This window comes from Lagopus muta, chromosome 12 (genome assembly GCF_023343835.1).
Source record: "Lagopus muta isolate bLagMut1 chromosome 12, bLagMut1 primary, whole genome shotgun sequence".
NCBI classification, from domain to species: Eukaryota; Metazoa; Chordata; class Aves; order Galliformes; family Phasianidae; genus Lagopus; species Lagopus muta.
The window spans coordinates 18,861,373-18,877,446 of record NC_064444.1 but is presented as its reverse complement, the minus strand read 5'-3'; the positions used below and the strand labels follow the sequence as shown (position 1 = coordinate 18,877,446).

The window sequence follows — 16,074 nt, the reverse complement described above, 5'->3', positions numbered from 1 at the left end:
CTGCATGCTGCCAGCTCTACGGTACGCTTTGCAGCACCGTCCGCTCTCACAAGCCTGCACAGCAAACACTCAGCTGCAGACCCCCACTGAAAGCATCTTGTTAAGCAGCATCAGAGCAGTGACAAAGCCTCTCCCAACACCCCTTCCATATTACTGAAATACTACAGTGATAACTGTTGCTTTCTCCAAGCAGAAAAGCACTGCTCTGCACTTTACTGGACAGCCTTATTTCACAAGGCCATTTTAGACATATATAATTTTTTGTCTGTTTTGCACAGTTAGCTAAACTATGGAACCATGACTCCTTCTCCAAAGCAGATCAGCATCTCATTAAATTATGCAGCTTACTAAAAACAAGTTATAACCTAAAACAGGTATGAATCACTAACGATGTCAGAACAAACGTGATTAAAATCTGCGGAGAAAGCAGCATTTTATTCCTGGATTAAGATCATTGGTCAGTATTTATGATCAAAAGTCAACACAAAAAAAACCCTAAAATGCTGCTGCAAAGAAACGATGCACGTTGTTTAGTGACAAATACATCTACAAATACAGCTCACATTTCCTAAATACTGTAGTTGTGGCACTAAGCAGGCACCATGCACAACACTTGACCACGAACATCCAAAAGTGTTACCCCACTACAAGGGAAAATGCAGATGGCTTGCTGTTTCTTGCAGTGTTTCTACCAAAGAAGTCTAATGTTTCCCAACATGAGATGCCTCATGCTCATACTCCTCACTCCATACACCTTCACATGGATGAAGCCAACCACACAGCTGGAACTCAGAATTAGCAAAACACAAGGAGCAGGATACAGGGATCATCTGAGAGGCAAATACTTGCTGGGGTTTTCCCCTATGAAAACGTTCAGCCCATATTTACCACTAGATTCTACACGGGAAAGACAACTGGATTTTACATTTCCCCTTCTGAAATGCCATGCATTAAAAAAAAAAACCAATTTTTCTTGCACTATTTGAAAAGAATATTGCTACAGCAAAATATTGCTAAGAGCTGCTACAAGTATGCATGCATGTAACTGAGAAATGCTTCTGCTCCTAAAGCCTGTTAACTCACAGGGACATATACAGTTTTCTGCCGCGTTGACAAAATTCATTTTCCAGACACAAATTTCAAAAATGGTTGGGAAATTCATTCTTAAGAAGCTCTCAGAAAATAGCATGACAAAAACCAGTTATTACTAGGAATCCCAAAGAGGGTTTAGAAAGAGAGGTTTATCTAACATCACTTATACCATGCCACTTGTATACAAATAAAAAAATCTCTTAAACCCGTATTTTTGAAATGTCTAATGTGTGTGTACTCAGCCAGAAAACACCCAACTTTGGCAATATGAGCAAGCAGCTATCAAAAACCATCGCTGACCTGAGCAAGAGAGGCAGGAAAACTTGCCTCCTCTGCCCTCATACCTTAATCCTGCTCTCGAGCACTTGACAGAATCACAGAATGGTTTGGGTTGAAAGGGACCTAAGCCACCCAGTTCCACCTCCATGCCCAGAGCTTTCTCTTCTCCATGACAAATACCCCCAGCTGTCTCCTGCAATCTGTCTCCATATGAGAGGTGCTCCAGCCCCCCGAGCATCCGGACCCACGCCAACAGCTCTGCATCCTTTTTGTGCTGGGGCCCCAGGCCTGGATGCAGCGCTGCAGGTGGGACAGCCCTTCCCTGCCTGCTGCCACTGCTCTGCTCAGGCAGCCCAGGCCACAGCTGGTCTTCAGGGCTGAAGCTGCACACTGGGGGCTCAGGTTGAGCTTAAGCGTTCAGCACTTTGACTCCCTCTCTGCCCTAAGCAGGATTTACGTGAAGAAACCCCACAAGCTATGCAAATAAACTGCACTAAACCAGAACTTATAAAGAAAGAAGGAGGGGGAAAAAAAAAAAAAAAGCAGCACAAAACCAGACCAACATCCCTTGTTCAAAGTAATTAAACAATAGAAGAATGGGCACATCCACAAATGAGAACACAAGAAGTATGCCTTCTGATTGTCCTCAGCTAAAGGTGCCACTCAAACTGAGAAGAGCCAGGCTATTTCACAGACAAGATGTAAGAGCTCATGCATCGAGTGAGTTTGCTGTCATTCTGGTCACTACCCTTCAAAGTTGTTCTGAAGAAGCTTTAGCATCCACAGCACTTGAAATCCATGGCTTTTTTTTGCTGAAACTAGTCCAAGTATCAAGGCACACTAATGATACTACAAAAACAAAGTTAGAAAATCTTCAAGTTATTAGTTTTGCAGTATCTCCTTAAGCACAAACGTAGCTGAATCAGGTTCCTTCACGGAAATGAAGCATGTACAGTACGAGGTGCAGTCAACAACTAACATTGAACATTCACTCCACAAGTAGTATGGTATCAGGCCTTAAAATAACGCAAGGCAGTCATTTTTGTTTTGCATACTACAACAACCTCTTAGCTCTCCTCAGCCCAAAAACTTTGCATCAAAACTATTCTGTAGAAAGTAGTGAATAATATAAATTTAGCTTTGGTTAGCCAGAATGTGCCCAGCACAAGACCAGGAAGGGACAAACAGAACCAACACTGCTTCGACTGGAGGATGGATTCAATCTCTCCTGCGTTTTTTTGTGTGTTTTTTTTTTTTTTTTTTTTTAATTCCCTGTAGACCACCTACTAATTATTTTTAAGCTGGAAAAAAAAAAATCATAGCAGACCTAAGCTGTACTTCCTCAAAAGCCTGAGCCTCAAGTTCCAGGATATCAGTACAGAGCTAAAAAAAAACTAAAAGTGCTTCTCTAAAGGCTTTGTCAAGAAAGTACCATCCTATGTATTTCATAAACATTTTGCTGCAAGACCTTTTGAAGTAGTTAGGAATACCATCTTCCTGGCCTGCTACAACTGAAGTCCAGAGTTTTCCTTGCAGGAAACCCACCAGGCCAGCAGGTTTTACAGCCACAGCACGGAGTGCTGCCGTTCCCCTCTCTGGAAGCAGCAGGACATACGACTCCTGCCCACTGCCCATGGCCAAGTGAAAATGCTTGTCCTCAGCATCCAAAAACCAAAAAGACAAACTAACCCAAAACAAAACTGGGAAGCATGCAGGCTTTATGAAGAAATCCCCAAACGCTCTTTAGCGGCATGAGAAAAATACACTACTACAGTTGTTTTATTTTGTCTAGACGCTTTCCTGCCTTAGCTTTCCTATTCTTAAGCATTCTTCAGGCTTGTATTTGTTTTCCAAAAAGAAAACAAAAAAAAAGCCCAAGATTGTCTTTACCAAAGAATGTGGGCTTTTTTTTTTTTTTTTTCTCCCTTTTCTTCCTCTCATTTCTTCTTTTTCTTTTCTAAAGGAATACATTGGCTGAAAAAAAAAGTTACAACTTCTTTTCACCACCTCCAATCTCCTTCCTCAGTGTTTACTCCTCCACAGTAACCAAGAAGAAATGTCACCAGGACATAAAGGCTCCCATTAAATGTTATGTAGCTGCTTCCTTCCCTAGATTTCAGTCTTCTAGATACTTGAAGTCTGTGACAAACAACACTTTGACAGCAACCACTCTGTTTCAGTAGAAAATTCAAGTTTAACCAGCCCTACTGCAAAAATTATGCCAGGTTTAAGAACGTTTTCCGACTCCTTCCATATGAGTTGTCTTCTGCATTTACACTCAGGTGAACAGACAAAACAAGTTGCAAAGCCCCAAGACCCAGAGCTGTGGCCTACAACTGCTTAAGTGTAGTGCCTTATACACAACAAGAATGCAGAATTTCTGCACAGGCTTCTCAAATAGCTGCAATTTGGATCCTAGTACAAGTCTAGATATTAATGTGGCACAGAATACATGGACAGTCTGCTCAGACAAAACATCTGCAGCATCAGCTATTCCCCAAAAGATGATCCTTTCATTAGCAGTCACATGTGCTTAGAGCAGCAATCTTACATGGGAAAAAAAGCCCTGTTTTTTTCCCCTATTATTGTCACAGTACGTATTTCATCAGCCCAACTTGCTAAACATCAAATATGCAATTATGCAAGCTAATTAGCTCATTTTGTTACTTGTGCTTTGGACAACAAAGCTTGAAGAAACACTTCAGTAACTTTCAGAAAAATGAGTTTCTTGTAGCAAACCTTTAATCATCTCGCTGAGTATTTTTTAGAATATGAAGCATGAAGTGGTTTTTCACAAAGAACAGACCTCTTCAACGGCAATGCTTGTGCCTCTCTCATTCATTTATAAGAAGAGTAGAGAAGCATAACATTAACAGCTTTGTTTAGTAAGTGGAGACTGATATGCAAACAAGAGGATTCAATAATCCAAATGTCTGGATTTGTTCCAATATCCAGTGGAGAGCTGTGGAGATCTTAAGCACTGCTTTCATCCACAGCTCACATGTCCTCCTGTATCGCTGGTTCCCAAATGCAACATTTAGCTCATCCATTTACTCTGGTTTTGTTTCTCTTCTGGGAGACTCTAAGAGGACGCTATGACTAATTTTGAGGCCTTGTCTACAGAACTCTAATGGATGCATTTAGATCACTACATTTAGACATTTAGCCTGAGATAACATCGAAAATATGACTGAGGCAGATCAGAAAGCACTTAGGACCTACAGAAAATGGTTGATAAGCAGGCATCCCAAACAGCACAAACATGCTTTAGGAGTTGTTCATAAGCATAAGTGGCATAATCATTGTATGTATCATAACACACGAACAAGGCTGCATGCGGCAAGAGAAGCACTCGGAGGGCAGGGGGAGAGAGAAAGGATTAGGGGGAAAAGACAGAGGACACTTGTCACATGAGAGACATCTGCTGTGACTCATGCTCTAACAGAGGAGAGCACCTACAATAAATCAGTCTTCGGGAACAACTGTCCAAACCTCAGCCTGTAACTGCTTGTGTGCACAGGACAATATGTACCTAACAAGCTCGAAATATTTCCCTTCCCCAAAAACAAGCTCCTAACCTTGAACAGTGAGCAAACTGGACGCAGACACAGCCATCTCCCAACTCTGAAGGAAAAGAAGTAAGATATGTGCTATGACTACCCAGCTTAAAAAGGAGCTTTGATTAAGTAGCTCTCTATGCAACAGCAGGTCATTATAAATACCACCTCAAAGTACGTAGGAAAAAGGAGGAAAAGTTTTTCTCCATTAAAGAAAAAGGCCAAATGAGCATGAACAAAAAAAAAAATATCTCCAAGGAAAAAAAAGAAAAGAACTTGAGCAGTCTCTGCTAAAAAGAACATCTTAAAACACAAACCCAACAGTAAAGTATAGAATCACAAACACCTATACAAAACTGACACTTTATTCGCACCTTGCAAGTGATTATGAATGAAAACTGGTGAAGGGAACCATCTAGGAAAGTGGATTCTTCTTATACACTAAGCCTTGCTAGGACTTTTGCCACACAACTCCAGTAAGTAAGTAAATAAACTGTTCTGCCAGGCTGAGTATGAACTGGTTACAAAACCAAACCTATCCTACCTGCTGTCAGAACAAAGACATGCTGACTCTGGTTAGTGCTTACAGAACAAGCTGCAAAAAGCCATAAAGGAATGTCAGCAAAGTGGGCTTCATGAGGGCAACAACTTCTCCAAGCTGAGGCAGGCCCAAGGCCCTGAAAGAGGCTGAGCAGCTGACATGCCTTCAGCATCCACCACACTTCATTTCACAGAAAATCCCTTTGGCTGTCCCAGCCTCACAATGTTTTGGGGTTCTGGGGTCATCTGAGAGAGCTGAGAAGGAACAGTTAAGTCAAAGTGATGTAGCAATATGGGCACAGAGGTAACAGTACAATGACTTGGAAAGGCTGCTGGGGAAAGCAACAGCAACAAGGACAGGCTCCAGTCACATCTCCATGACGCCATGCTAAACTAAAAATAAGGCAGGAGAAGAATTCTCCATCATCCTGCTGGCACAAAGGAAGAGAACAGCTGCTGAACATTGCTAAACACTTGACCCTAAAATATCGCTACCCTCATTCACCACTGTGTTAGTGACTGGCCTACAAGCCAGCCAAGGACTGTACAAATCTATGCAAGAAACCTCAGCCCCTGAGTTTTCATCTGTAGAGCAACAAGACCACTCTGTAGAGAAACTGCTTACGAGCAGGACGGCTCCTGGGAAACAAGAAGTCCTCACATATTAAGACACAGTCCATTACAATGTGCACAGTACTGCTTCAGTGCCAACATTTGCTACGTTTTTACTTAAGTTATATCTCACATGCTCACAGCATGCCTAGCCCTATGAGAATTGGGTTAGGAACTTCTGTTAGGTGTCATCCAGCTCTTCAGGACTGTAGCGTTGTCTTCGATGCCTTAAACAGAGACCTTCCCAGTCATCTGAAGGAGCGTTAAATTACTACAGACAAGCAGTGACTAAGTCTCAATGACTGTTACAGCCACATGCACCTCATGGTGAAGATGGCTCCCCATGCATGGTGGCACACTACAATACGGACACTGGTTAATATGGCCCTAAAACACATTTTTCCTCCCCTAAATCCCAGCATTTAGTGCGTGGGCACTCATAAAAAGTTAAAGCAAAATCACTTTTGTCCAGGGACTGTGGCTGTGAAGAGAATACATAACTGCTCCATAGCACTGCTAGTGGTGACATTGTAGATGGGGACAACGCACAAGTCTCACCTGCTGGTGGACTGAAGATAGGAAGATAAGGAATCTTTGCCTCTTGGCAATGTAGTGACACTAAAAAATGAAAGCTGAAACTATAAATCAGTTTCTCCAATTTGTTCACCAACACAACACCCAAAACAACCCCAAACAAGGAATAAAAAGCTGCTACTCCAATTTAATTTGAATAAATTAATATTTCATCCAAGTTCTTCAAAAACAGGTGCGGACCAAATTAAGCCTTCACTTTCCAAGCAAATTCTGACAGTTACACTACAATCCTGTATTTGACTGTAAACTGTATTTGCTCAAAAAGCAGAGCAGTCAGTACATCATTCCAATGGCCTGCAAAAGTTTATTGCTGACGTCAGAAAAAGTTGATCTGGGGACAATTCCTATTTATCAAGCCACAAGTTCCACTGAGAACAGAGGTCAAGAGGAAAACTGGCACTGCTGACTGCCATTTAAATTCAGTTTCCTCAAATACACCTCTTTTCTTTCTCAGTGCACTTCTGTAGTGACCACAGTGCAACTACTGGATTCATCCAAGCACTTCAAAACAACTTAAAGCTAAATGAGTTTCCCAGTTATGACAAGGACACCATGTGAGGAGAAACTCAGCACCTTCAGCCCAGTGTTCTTAGGCTAGAATGAGCAGAACTCCTAGCTGCACTGCACTGCACATGTGGCATGCCAGGTATCCCAGATCAATTCTAATCCTGCCTGATGTGCTTTCCTCCAGAACCGTGGGGTTTATAGCATACTGCACTAAAATAAGATTCTGGTTTATGAGCAGCTGCTGCTGAACAGCAGACAGGAAGTTAAGCTGCATTAGAAACGAGATGGAGAATAGTATTAGACAGAGGAGGGGAAGTAAAACAGCTTCACACACTTCTTCAGTGTGGTAACTGATATTTATACAACAAAAAGGAACACTGAGAGCTAACACGCACTGAGGCTAGAAAGCCCAGGCTATACACATGGCTTCGAGTTTAAGAAATAAAAAACACAAATACTTTATCTTACCATAAAAAGTACAAAATAAACTATGGAGAAAAAAGAAAAAAGCTGATCTCAACTCACAGTCCATATCAAAACAAGGGGACTTTCAATAAAGCGTCAAGAAACGCTGACACCCTCACATACACACTGAGCCAGGAGTTCATAGGGGATCAATATAGGACTGCAGTAAAAATTAACAAAACTCCACAAAGTACAAGGGAACTACTTTAAGTAATTAACGATACTGGAGAACCAAGGAGAAAGTGAAGCTCTGTTTCACTCCAGGATTCAATTACAGGAGATTTCAGGCACCAGATGACTCTACTACACTGTTTTGACTCTGAATGTTTTAAAAACTTCTATTCACACATTTGCGAAGGAAAGAAGAAATCGGCATTAGTCAACCACAGACAGGACCAGGAAGCCTCTGCTGATTAAGGTATCCAGAAAGAGGACATGCATTCCACCTGACTCCCTCCCCAACCCATACAAGACAGTAACAAAACAGTGTTCTATGGTTTTCACGGTCGAGGAGTCCAGGGAGCAATTTTTATTGCTATGTGTATTTTTGCTCATAGCAAAGGAACACAACTACTTTTGCTACGGGACAAAGAGAGCATAAGACACGAAAGCCACTTCAAATAAAAGGAAGACATTTGTGTTTAAAATGAGCAGAAGAACGATGAGAACTCTTAGCTATTCTATTTTTGAGCAGATCAGGTACTCACTAGAGGCCTTCCCACCCATCGCAAACATCAGAAACGTCACGCTGGAAGTCAAATTAAGCATAGGAAAAACCCCCGGGTGAGGAAATACCAGACTGAAAAACCTCAGGCCGATGAAGTGAACGTTCAGAGTCCTGAGTTCCAGGTGGACTCACAAGGGTCTCTCTCTTTCGGAAGCTCAGCCATTTAGAGGTAATTCTAGCAGATGCCGAGCTGCTGACTCGGTCAATTTGTGTACAAAGCTGCCTGGGCACAACAGCGACGCACAAACTCTGGATAAACTATTTTGGGCCACGACTTGCTTGGCCAAACGCTGAACCAGAATTCCAGAATAGAAATATTCTAGCACAGTAAGTTTATCTACATGCTAGATCTCAAACTAATGCCTAAAATAATAATTAACTGACAGCTCCCCCCATAGCCCTTTTTATTCACATAATTAAAAACATGCCCTACTGGCTGAAGTCCAGCGATGAACAAACACACATTATGCACTGCCTCAAGAATCAAAGCTCATAAAACAATGTTGCACAGAGCTACAAAAAATCACATGGTTTTAAGGGACTCCTGAAGCCCGTGAAAGAAATTCTTAATAAAACTAGGCTACAGGAATCTACGGAAAAGAAAAATCTCAGACACTTCAAATGATAAAACACTTAACTGTTTTGCTGATAGCGTAAGCAGCTCTCTGCCATTCTGCTTACTTCTCTCTGAAGTTATGGGAGTGGCTTTCAGACAAGTTTAATTCCGTGCAGAGCAAGCCTGCATTCACATGTGATTTACAACAGAAAGCCTGATTACAACGGCGAATCTGTGCTTTGTTCATATTGGAGCACAGCTCCAGTCCCATTTAACAGCTTGTCCACCTCCAGCCTGATGCAGATGAAATATTCCAAGCGATTTAGTGAAGCACTCTAGAATTTACTGTAAACAGACATAAAACAGGGAGCGGCACACATTAATGAGGCTCATGTTCTATTTTAATACGCAGCGCGTCTGCCCAGCTCTTACACCAATTATGACAACACAAGAAAATGGACGAAATACTTCTCAGTACTTGAAGAAATCATTCAGAGAAAACAAGAAGTTAGAAGCATCACAGAAGTAAATAAAATTATTTTTCAACTGGCAAGAAGAGAGACTTCAGTCTTCTTACACATCACAAGAAAAATTCCTCATTCAATTGTGAGCCAGAATCAATATTTTTCAATAAGAGCCAGATTCAATTCAGTTTCCTTAGCAAAGCAGTCGGCACCCAGCATAGCCAACTTCACTCCTTCTCCCCCAATTTGTCAAGCTTCTGGAAGCCTCACAGGACTAAATGGAAAACAATTTTTTTTTTCCAAAAATCCTCATTAACTCGAATTCCAAATACCATATCTGCCCTCAGGAATTTTTTTTTTTTTTCTTCCAACCAGGTTTTCCTAGTATAGGAAATGTTTACCTTCCACCTAGCAGCATTTAAAAAGTATGCCACAATATGCTGCTAAACCTGAACACGCTTTGGATATTTCCCGCAGCCTGTTAGATTTGGTTGCTTTTGCTGCTACTTTTATAAGAGTGGGCATAAACTTCTAGACAAAAGGAAGAATTTTACAGCCTCTTGAAATCTTTGAAGTCAAAAAACTACACAGAGTAAAGGTTGAGGGGTCTCAAGTGCTGGTCCAAACCCACTCAGGTCAGCAGGAAGTCTCCCATGGACTTCAGCCACCTTTGGATTTACAGTAACAGGTAAGAGACAGCACCTACATTTTTAAAGGTACGTTTTTCCTCCAGAAACAGAACCAGTTATAAGTGATTTCAGTAACTTTACTCTAACCAGACTTTAAATCTAACACTGTTTCACAGTAACATCGCTGTCATTAAGGAATTCGCACTTTCAATATCAGTTCATCAGGCAACCACCACAGAAAAGAAAAATAAAATCATAAATGAACTTTGAAAGCAATTCTTATTCTGTATTATCACTCACGGTGAAACTGAGGAAAAAAAAAAAAAAGATTCCATTGAACAGCACACTGAATTCTTGCTGTATCAACTAGCAGCCTGAGACCCAATGAAGTAACCTGTTCAGAATGCAAATTCACATTTGTTGATGCCAACTTGCTCGCTGAGGTCTAACTCCTGTACCGCTCTAGAAGCACCTACTCCATATTAGCAAGTTAAGCAGATCCCCAAAATTCCATTGTACCACGACCACAGAAATAAAGCTCTGCTCTTCGAAATAATACAAAGCCACTGGGACTGGTGTGTGTTTCCCTCCAAAAATATGAGCATACTTTAAAACAAAGTGGTATCAGAGTTTACCCTGCCAGCTCACACTTGTACTCGTATGACTACATGCAAGCAGAAGCGAGATACCAGCAATTCTGCATCATACATGCGATCCGTACCAACGAGACCATCAGCACAGCATAAAAATGTCGTTCAGTGGCAGCAATTTCCTTCTTACCTTGCCTCCTTCTCTCTCAAAGTCGACATACTCCCGGGTCGGTGTCTGCCGCTGCTCCCCCTGCCAGCTGGCCGGAAAAAACTGGAGAGACAGATTGGTTCCCGTGGCCACAAAAGCCTTTTAGAAAAATCAATACAAACAGGATCAGGGAGCAAGACATTACATAAATTATGCAGGCAGTCATTTATTTTTACATCAGTTTATGTCTTAAGCTAGGCAGCATAGAGAATGCTTAAAGTCAAAAACATGCACTCATCATTTTTCTTAAGTATTAAGTTACAAACATCTGATTCCATTTTGACAACATTTGCCATTGGCTGCTTTGGATATAAAATACAACATGGAATCAATACTCCTTTCAAATCAGTTTTGCTGACATTAGAATCTGTCATTTCGGTTCTGTACGGATACCCTACACCAACTTAGGATCTGAAACATTAAAAATTGCCCATGCTTTTTAAAGAGCTTGCATATCTCTAAAAAGAAGTACTTCTGAAGGAAAATGAACTCCAGAGACCTGTTACTAGGAACAGCTTTGTTGAAAGACAAGAACACGCTTCTTAGAATATATACTTGCACCTGGATATACAGCTCTCTGAACTGAAACAGATATTCCTCGTGTACTGTCCACAGACAAGTAAGAGTCAGCACAGCTCTATTAAGCATTGCAGGACTAAGTCGTGCTGTCACATTAAGACACCAGTGAAATCCAAGATGCTGTGTCAGAATAAATCAGAGCAGGAATTCTCAGCAGCAGCCCTTTGTAAAATCATTAAAGGAACTGAATTATTGGGAAAAGCATACGCTGCTACCAAGTGAATATTTCCTACGGCTTCAAATGAAAACAAGATTCTGTTGTCTTTACAAACTCTCTGTATTTATTTGCACATCTTATCAGCTCCATGGAGTGCACAGCAGGCCAACTTCTAGATGGGGAGGCGTTTTTTTTTTCTTCCCGCCAATGGAAACCTGATTCAGGGTATTTCCCTTCTGCGGTACGCTGCAGTGTGTCCTGTAAGCATGCAAATCCTGCAGGGTACTGCCAGAACAACTCCGCTCAAAATCTCAGGGTCAAATATATTTTGTTGCAGTCAAACAATACTGTATTGATCACCAGGATCGCTTAGGTTTAAACAGTCATTATCTCAGAATACAGTTTTTCTTGAAAGCCATAGGAACACCCCCCTAACAGCTGCCTTTTCCAGACAAGCAGATTCCTTTCAAGCAGCCCAGAATTCAGCAACTTGGTGGTATAAATATGACTGCACTGCTATCTATGACACAATAGCTCTACATGTTATTTAAGACAGTTCCGGTCATGTACTGCAACACTGTCACAGGATTAATACCTCCCATTTCGAAAGTAGAAGTGCTTTGTCTCGACTTTTCCCTCTCAACAAGGGAGACTAACACTCTGCAATCACATCCCATTCCAAACTACTTTTAAAAGATTTTTTTAAATCCAATTTTATTTCTTTTACCTCCTGTTAAGCCCATTCTCAGTGCCATTAAAAGCGAAGAATCAGTTCTGCTGGCACTGAAGGGATGTTGCACTGCACATTAGTATTTGTTTGCCGTACGATACCCAGAGGCACATTTCAATCCATGGAACAGAACCTTCATGGAGGCCACGCTTGCACAGATATAAAGAATCAAAGCTGCGACGGCTGCAGACCATCAGCATTTGATTATCTGGCATTATCCCCTTCACTATTCCAAGTAATTCTGCTTACATACAAACAAAAATACCCAACACTTCTGACTCACCCTCACCACTTCGCCTGCTCAAGAACTACTTTCCCATCCCCGGGTATCTTTAGCAAATTCATCTTGTCTGCTCCTGAATTTAGGCACTTAAAACCAAGTGTCAAGGAGCGAGATCCTGGAGTGCAGAGCAGACGTCTGCAGCGCTCTAGACCGCTCCAGATCCCACAGGCCCCGAGGGCACTGGGCAGGAGAGCTGCACTCGCTTCCTGGGAAACAGAGTGAGATGCAGAAGCACCCCGTGCCTAAACTTGTGCTGGAGGACCGTGAAAAAGCATGGGAAAATATTAGAGAAAAAAAGAAAATGAAAGTACGCAAATTTTCACATCCTCACAGAGCTGTGCAGGCAACACATAGACTATAAGCGCCTCAGAAGCTGTGTGGCAAACTTACTCTCTCGATTTTTGAAGCCCATTTCCTCTCTTTGTGCAGATGAAACCGACCAATTAAAACACCCTGCCTCAAAATCATTGGTCGGTACTGAAAAATGCAAGAATGGCCTCACTAGTAACCACACAGAACTACCCTGAACCCAGCATTTTTGTTGTTGTTACTAAACAAATAAATACATGAGAAGAACAATAATCAGACCACCACTCTGGTAATAAAAGTGAAATTGAGTACATTGTTATTTGCTACGCAGAGCCTTTTAAAGCTCAGTCTGAAGTGCAAGGAGCCACCAGGTAGCATGAGGGTGGCACGACCTACATCCAGGCAGCGTAAACGCACGCAAACACCTTCCAATCAAGCACAGATCAGAAGCCTCCAAAAACAAAATATCCATGTAATGTTATTCTCAAGTTATAAAAGCAATTTAATTCCAGTGAAGCAGAAACCTGATTTGGTATTCCACATGTTCTTTTCCTACTAATATTGGTAATTACTTTCCTTACTCAAAAAGAGTTATTTGCTAAAAGGAAGCAACAACCTACTGCCAGTTCCATGCTAGAGCCTTCAGCTGCTCTCTGTTTTCATTTTTTGTCTGTTGAAAAATACGTAAGGTCATTTGCTGAGGCTCCCTTTGGAGATAAAAGACTAAATCCTTGATGTCTGGAAAAACATTCAAGATGAAAAAAAATAAAGTGACGGCCAGCTCTTCTTAACATCAGTCATTACACACACTGCGTCTCCAAATAAACCCGACTACTTGTGCCTTGTTCACAGAACAAAACCAGATGTTACAGATCAAGAAATGTAGAGGCTGTTTTATAATTAAGTCGATGAAAAAATATGTAGAACAGACATCGCTGGTGGCTTCCCTTCCAAGGGATAGGGCTCTGGCAAAGACAGACAGCATGCTTAGAAGTGCAGAGGTGAAACTACAGTGATTTCTCAATTACAGAAATAACGGCATACACGGCATTAGAAAGCCGGTCAGCAGCTGAACGCCTTTCATCCCCTTTTATTTGCCCTTCTGAAAGGAAGGACTGAGGCACTCCACACTTTCACCTGCTCAGGAGCCCCACAGGCCGGCAGCCCGCCTCCCTCACCTCCCCATTGTTTCCCTGGCGACTTTTTAACGCCAGCAAACACACACACACAAGGAAAATTGAGTGCAAAAACACAGCAGCACAGGATCCCAGACCACAGGGCACGAGCATAGTTTAGTCTAGTCAAAATGAAGTTCCTCAGTAAAAGGCTATCCTGCTCACAGCCAGCAGCGAGCGCGGTCCGTCGCGGCAATTAGCGCTCAGCTACACCGCAGCGTGGCTGTGCAGGCAGGGTGTCATCGCGAGCCGAGAGCCAAAGAGCCGTCCCAGACCGAGCGCGGGGTCTGCCTGCGGGAAGGAAACTCCCACCTCGCCCCGTCATGAATGGAGAAGGGCCGACCCGTGCGTGCGCCCAGCTCCGGGCGGCACAGCGGCGATCGAACAGGAAACAGCCGCCACCTCGCCGCGCTCACGGCCACGCTGCGCCCGGCCGCGGCTCCGAGGAGCGCAAACCCGCCGTCCGGCGAGCGACGAGGTGAGCTGCCAACGCCGAGTTTGAGAAGCGTCCGATCGAGCTCGGGCGAGCATCACCCGGCTCGGGCGGGACTTTTCTCCGGCGCCTTGTGGACGGCGTTACTCGCCCCGGAAAGGCGCCGTGCCCCTGCGGGCTGCGGGCAGCGCGGCCCGAGGCGCGGACAGGAGCCGGCAAAGCGCCCCGCGGACAGCACGGCGCGGCCCGGGGCGGCACGGCCGGCACTTACGATTTCGGAGCGGCCGTCGCGGCAGGCGTTCTGGAAGCGGGCCTGCCTCTCCTCGTGGGGCCGGTCCCTGAAGCCGGTGTACTTGATCTGCGGGAACAGGGCGCAATCAGAGCCGCGCCGATAAGCGCGGCGCAGCGCACGGACCGCGCTCCCCGCCCTCCCCGGGCCCTCCGCGCAAACTTTCCGCCCGCCGCCGCACCTCGCACTCTCGGCTCAGCTTCCTGAAGAACTCCTCGTTCTCGAACTTGCTGCGCTGGTCGGGGACGACCCGCGGCATGGTGCCGGGCCGCCGCTGCCCTCCGCCCGCCCCGCGCTGTCCCGGCCCCGCCACTCGCCTCGCCCTTTGTTAGCCCCCGCCGGAGCCCCCCCCCCCTCCCGCTCCCTCCTCCCTCCCTTCTCCCCTCTCCTCCGCTCCTCCCGCCGCGCGCGCACAGCCGCCGCTGCCGCCGCCCCCTCCGCTCTCCCTCCCTCCCCTCCGACTTCCTCCCCGCCTCGCGAACTCCGCCGAACAGCCGCGCCATTCACAACTCCGCGCCGCCGCCGCGCATGCGCCGCGCCGCGCCCCGGGGGCTCGCGCGCCTCCCTCGGAGGCGGGAAGGGGGGCAGGCGGGAAGCGGGGGACGTCCTCCGCTCGCGGCGAGCCGCCCCTCGGGGCTGGGGCGGGCGGGAGCCCCTCGCGCCTCTGCGCCGAGGCGGCTCCCGCGGTGCTTTCCGGCTTCCTATTGCGGGGGAAGCGGCCCCGGCACCCAGCGGGCGCCCTCAGCCCTAGAGGCGGGCGCAGTCTTTCGGTCCTCGCCGGTCCCTTCAGCCCCGTCAGCTCTACGGTGGGCACACCTCGGCCTCCCTCAGTCTCTTCAGCCCTCTCGGTTGTTTCAGCCACGTTCAGCTCGCTTCCATGCCCAAAACACAGCGCCGAGTGCTGCTCGCTTCAGCCCTTCACCAGGGCCTCCCTGCAGGACGCACACCACCTGTCCCAAACCCTTTTATTCCACCCTCACCTCGGTTATTAACTTTTCCTGCAGCCCTCCGCTGCTCCTCGGCAGCCAGCAGTGCCACGAGGCTGTAGTGCCCTCGCCAAAAGCGCTCGGATAGCTTGATGCCTATTGCCAGCGTAAAAATATTAGAGCGCATTAGATCTTTTGATAAAGAAATGAGGTTTTCTAATCTCTCAGCGTTACAATCTTACCTTTACACGTACTCATGCAAATTGGAAGAGGGCGATGCTAAGGTTAGCCAGGAGGCACGATCTGAATCAAGTGCGAGCAAATTAATAAAAACGAGGGAAGCGTCTGTATTCCTTAATTGTGTACGGACTTC

The 16,074-nt window shown here is 44.8% G+C and overlaps 1 protein-coding gene across 2 annotated transcripts in view; it reads right to left on the bottom strand.

The window, feature by feature from the left end:
* CBFB (core-binding factor subunit beta) overlaps window positions 1-15,117 on the bottom strand; it is a 41,736-nt gene extending 26,619 nt beyond the window's left edge. The window contains exons 1-3 of one of the 2 annotated variants that reach the window (XM_048958558.1): window positions 14,957-15,117; window positions 14,758-14,844; window positions 10,803-10,919 (exon numbers count right to left, since the gene is read on the bottom strand). In XM_048958558.1, coding sequence (XP_048814515.1) covers window positions 10,803-10,919; window positions 14,758-14,844; window positions 14,957-15,034 — 282 coding nt within the window. In that variant the 5' untranslated portion in view covers window positions 15,035-15,117. The remainder of the gene's footprint in view (window positions 1-10,802; window positions 10,920-14,757; window positions 14,845-14,956) is intronic. The other variant, XM_048958559.1, reaches the window with a different exon arrangement.
* Between the last annotated feature and the right edge of the window lie 957 nt (window positions 15,118-16,074).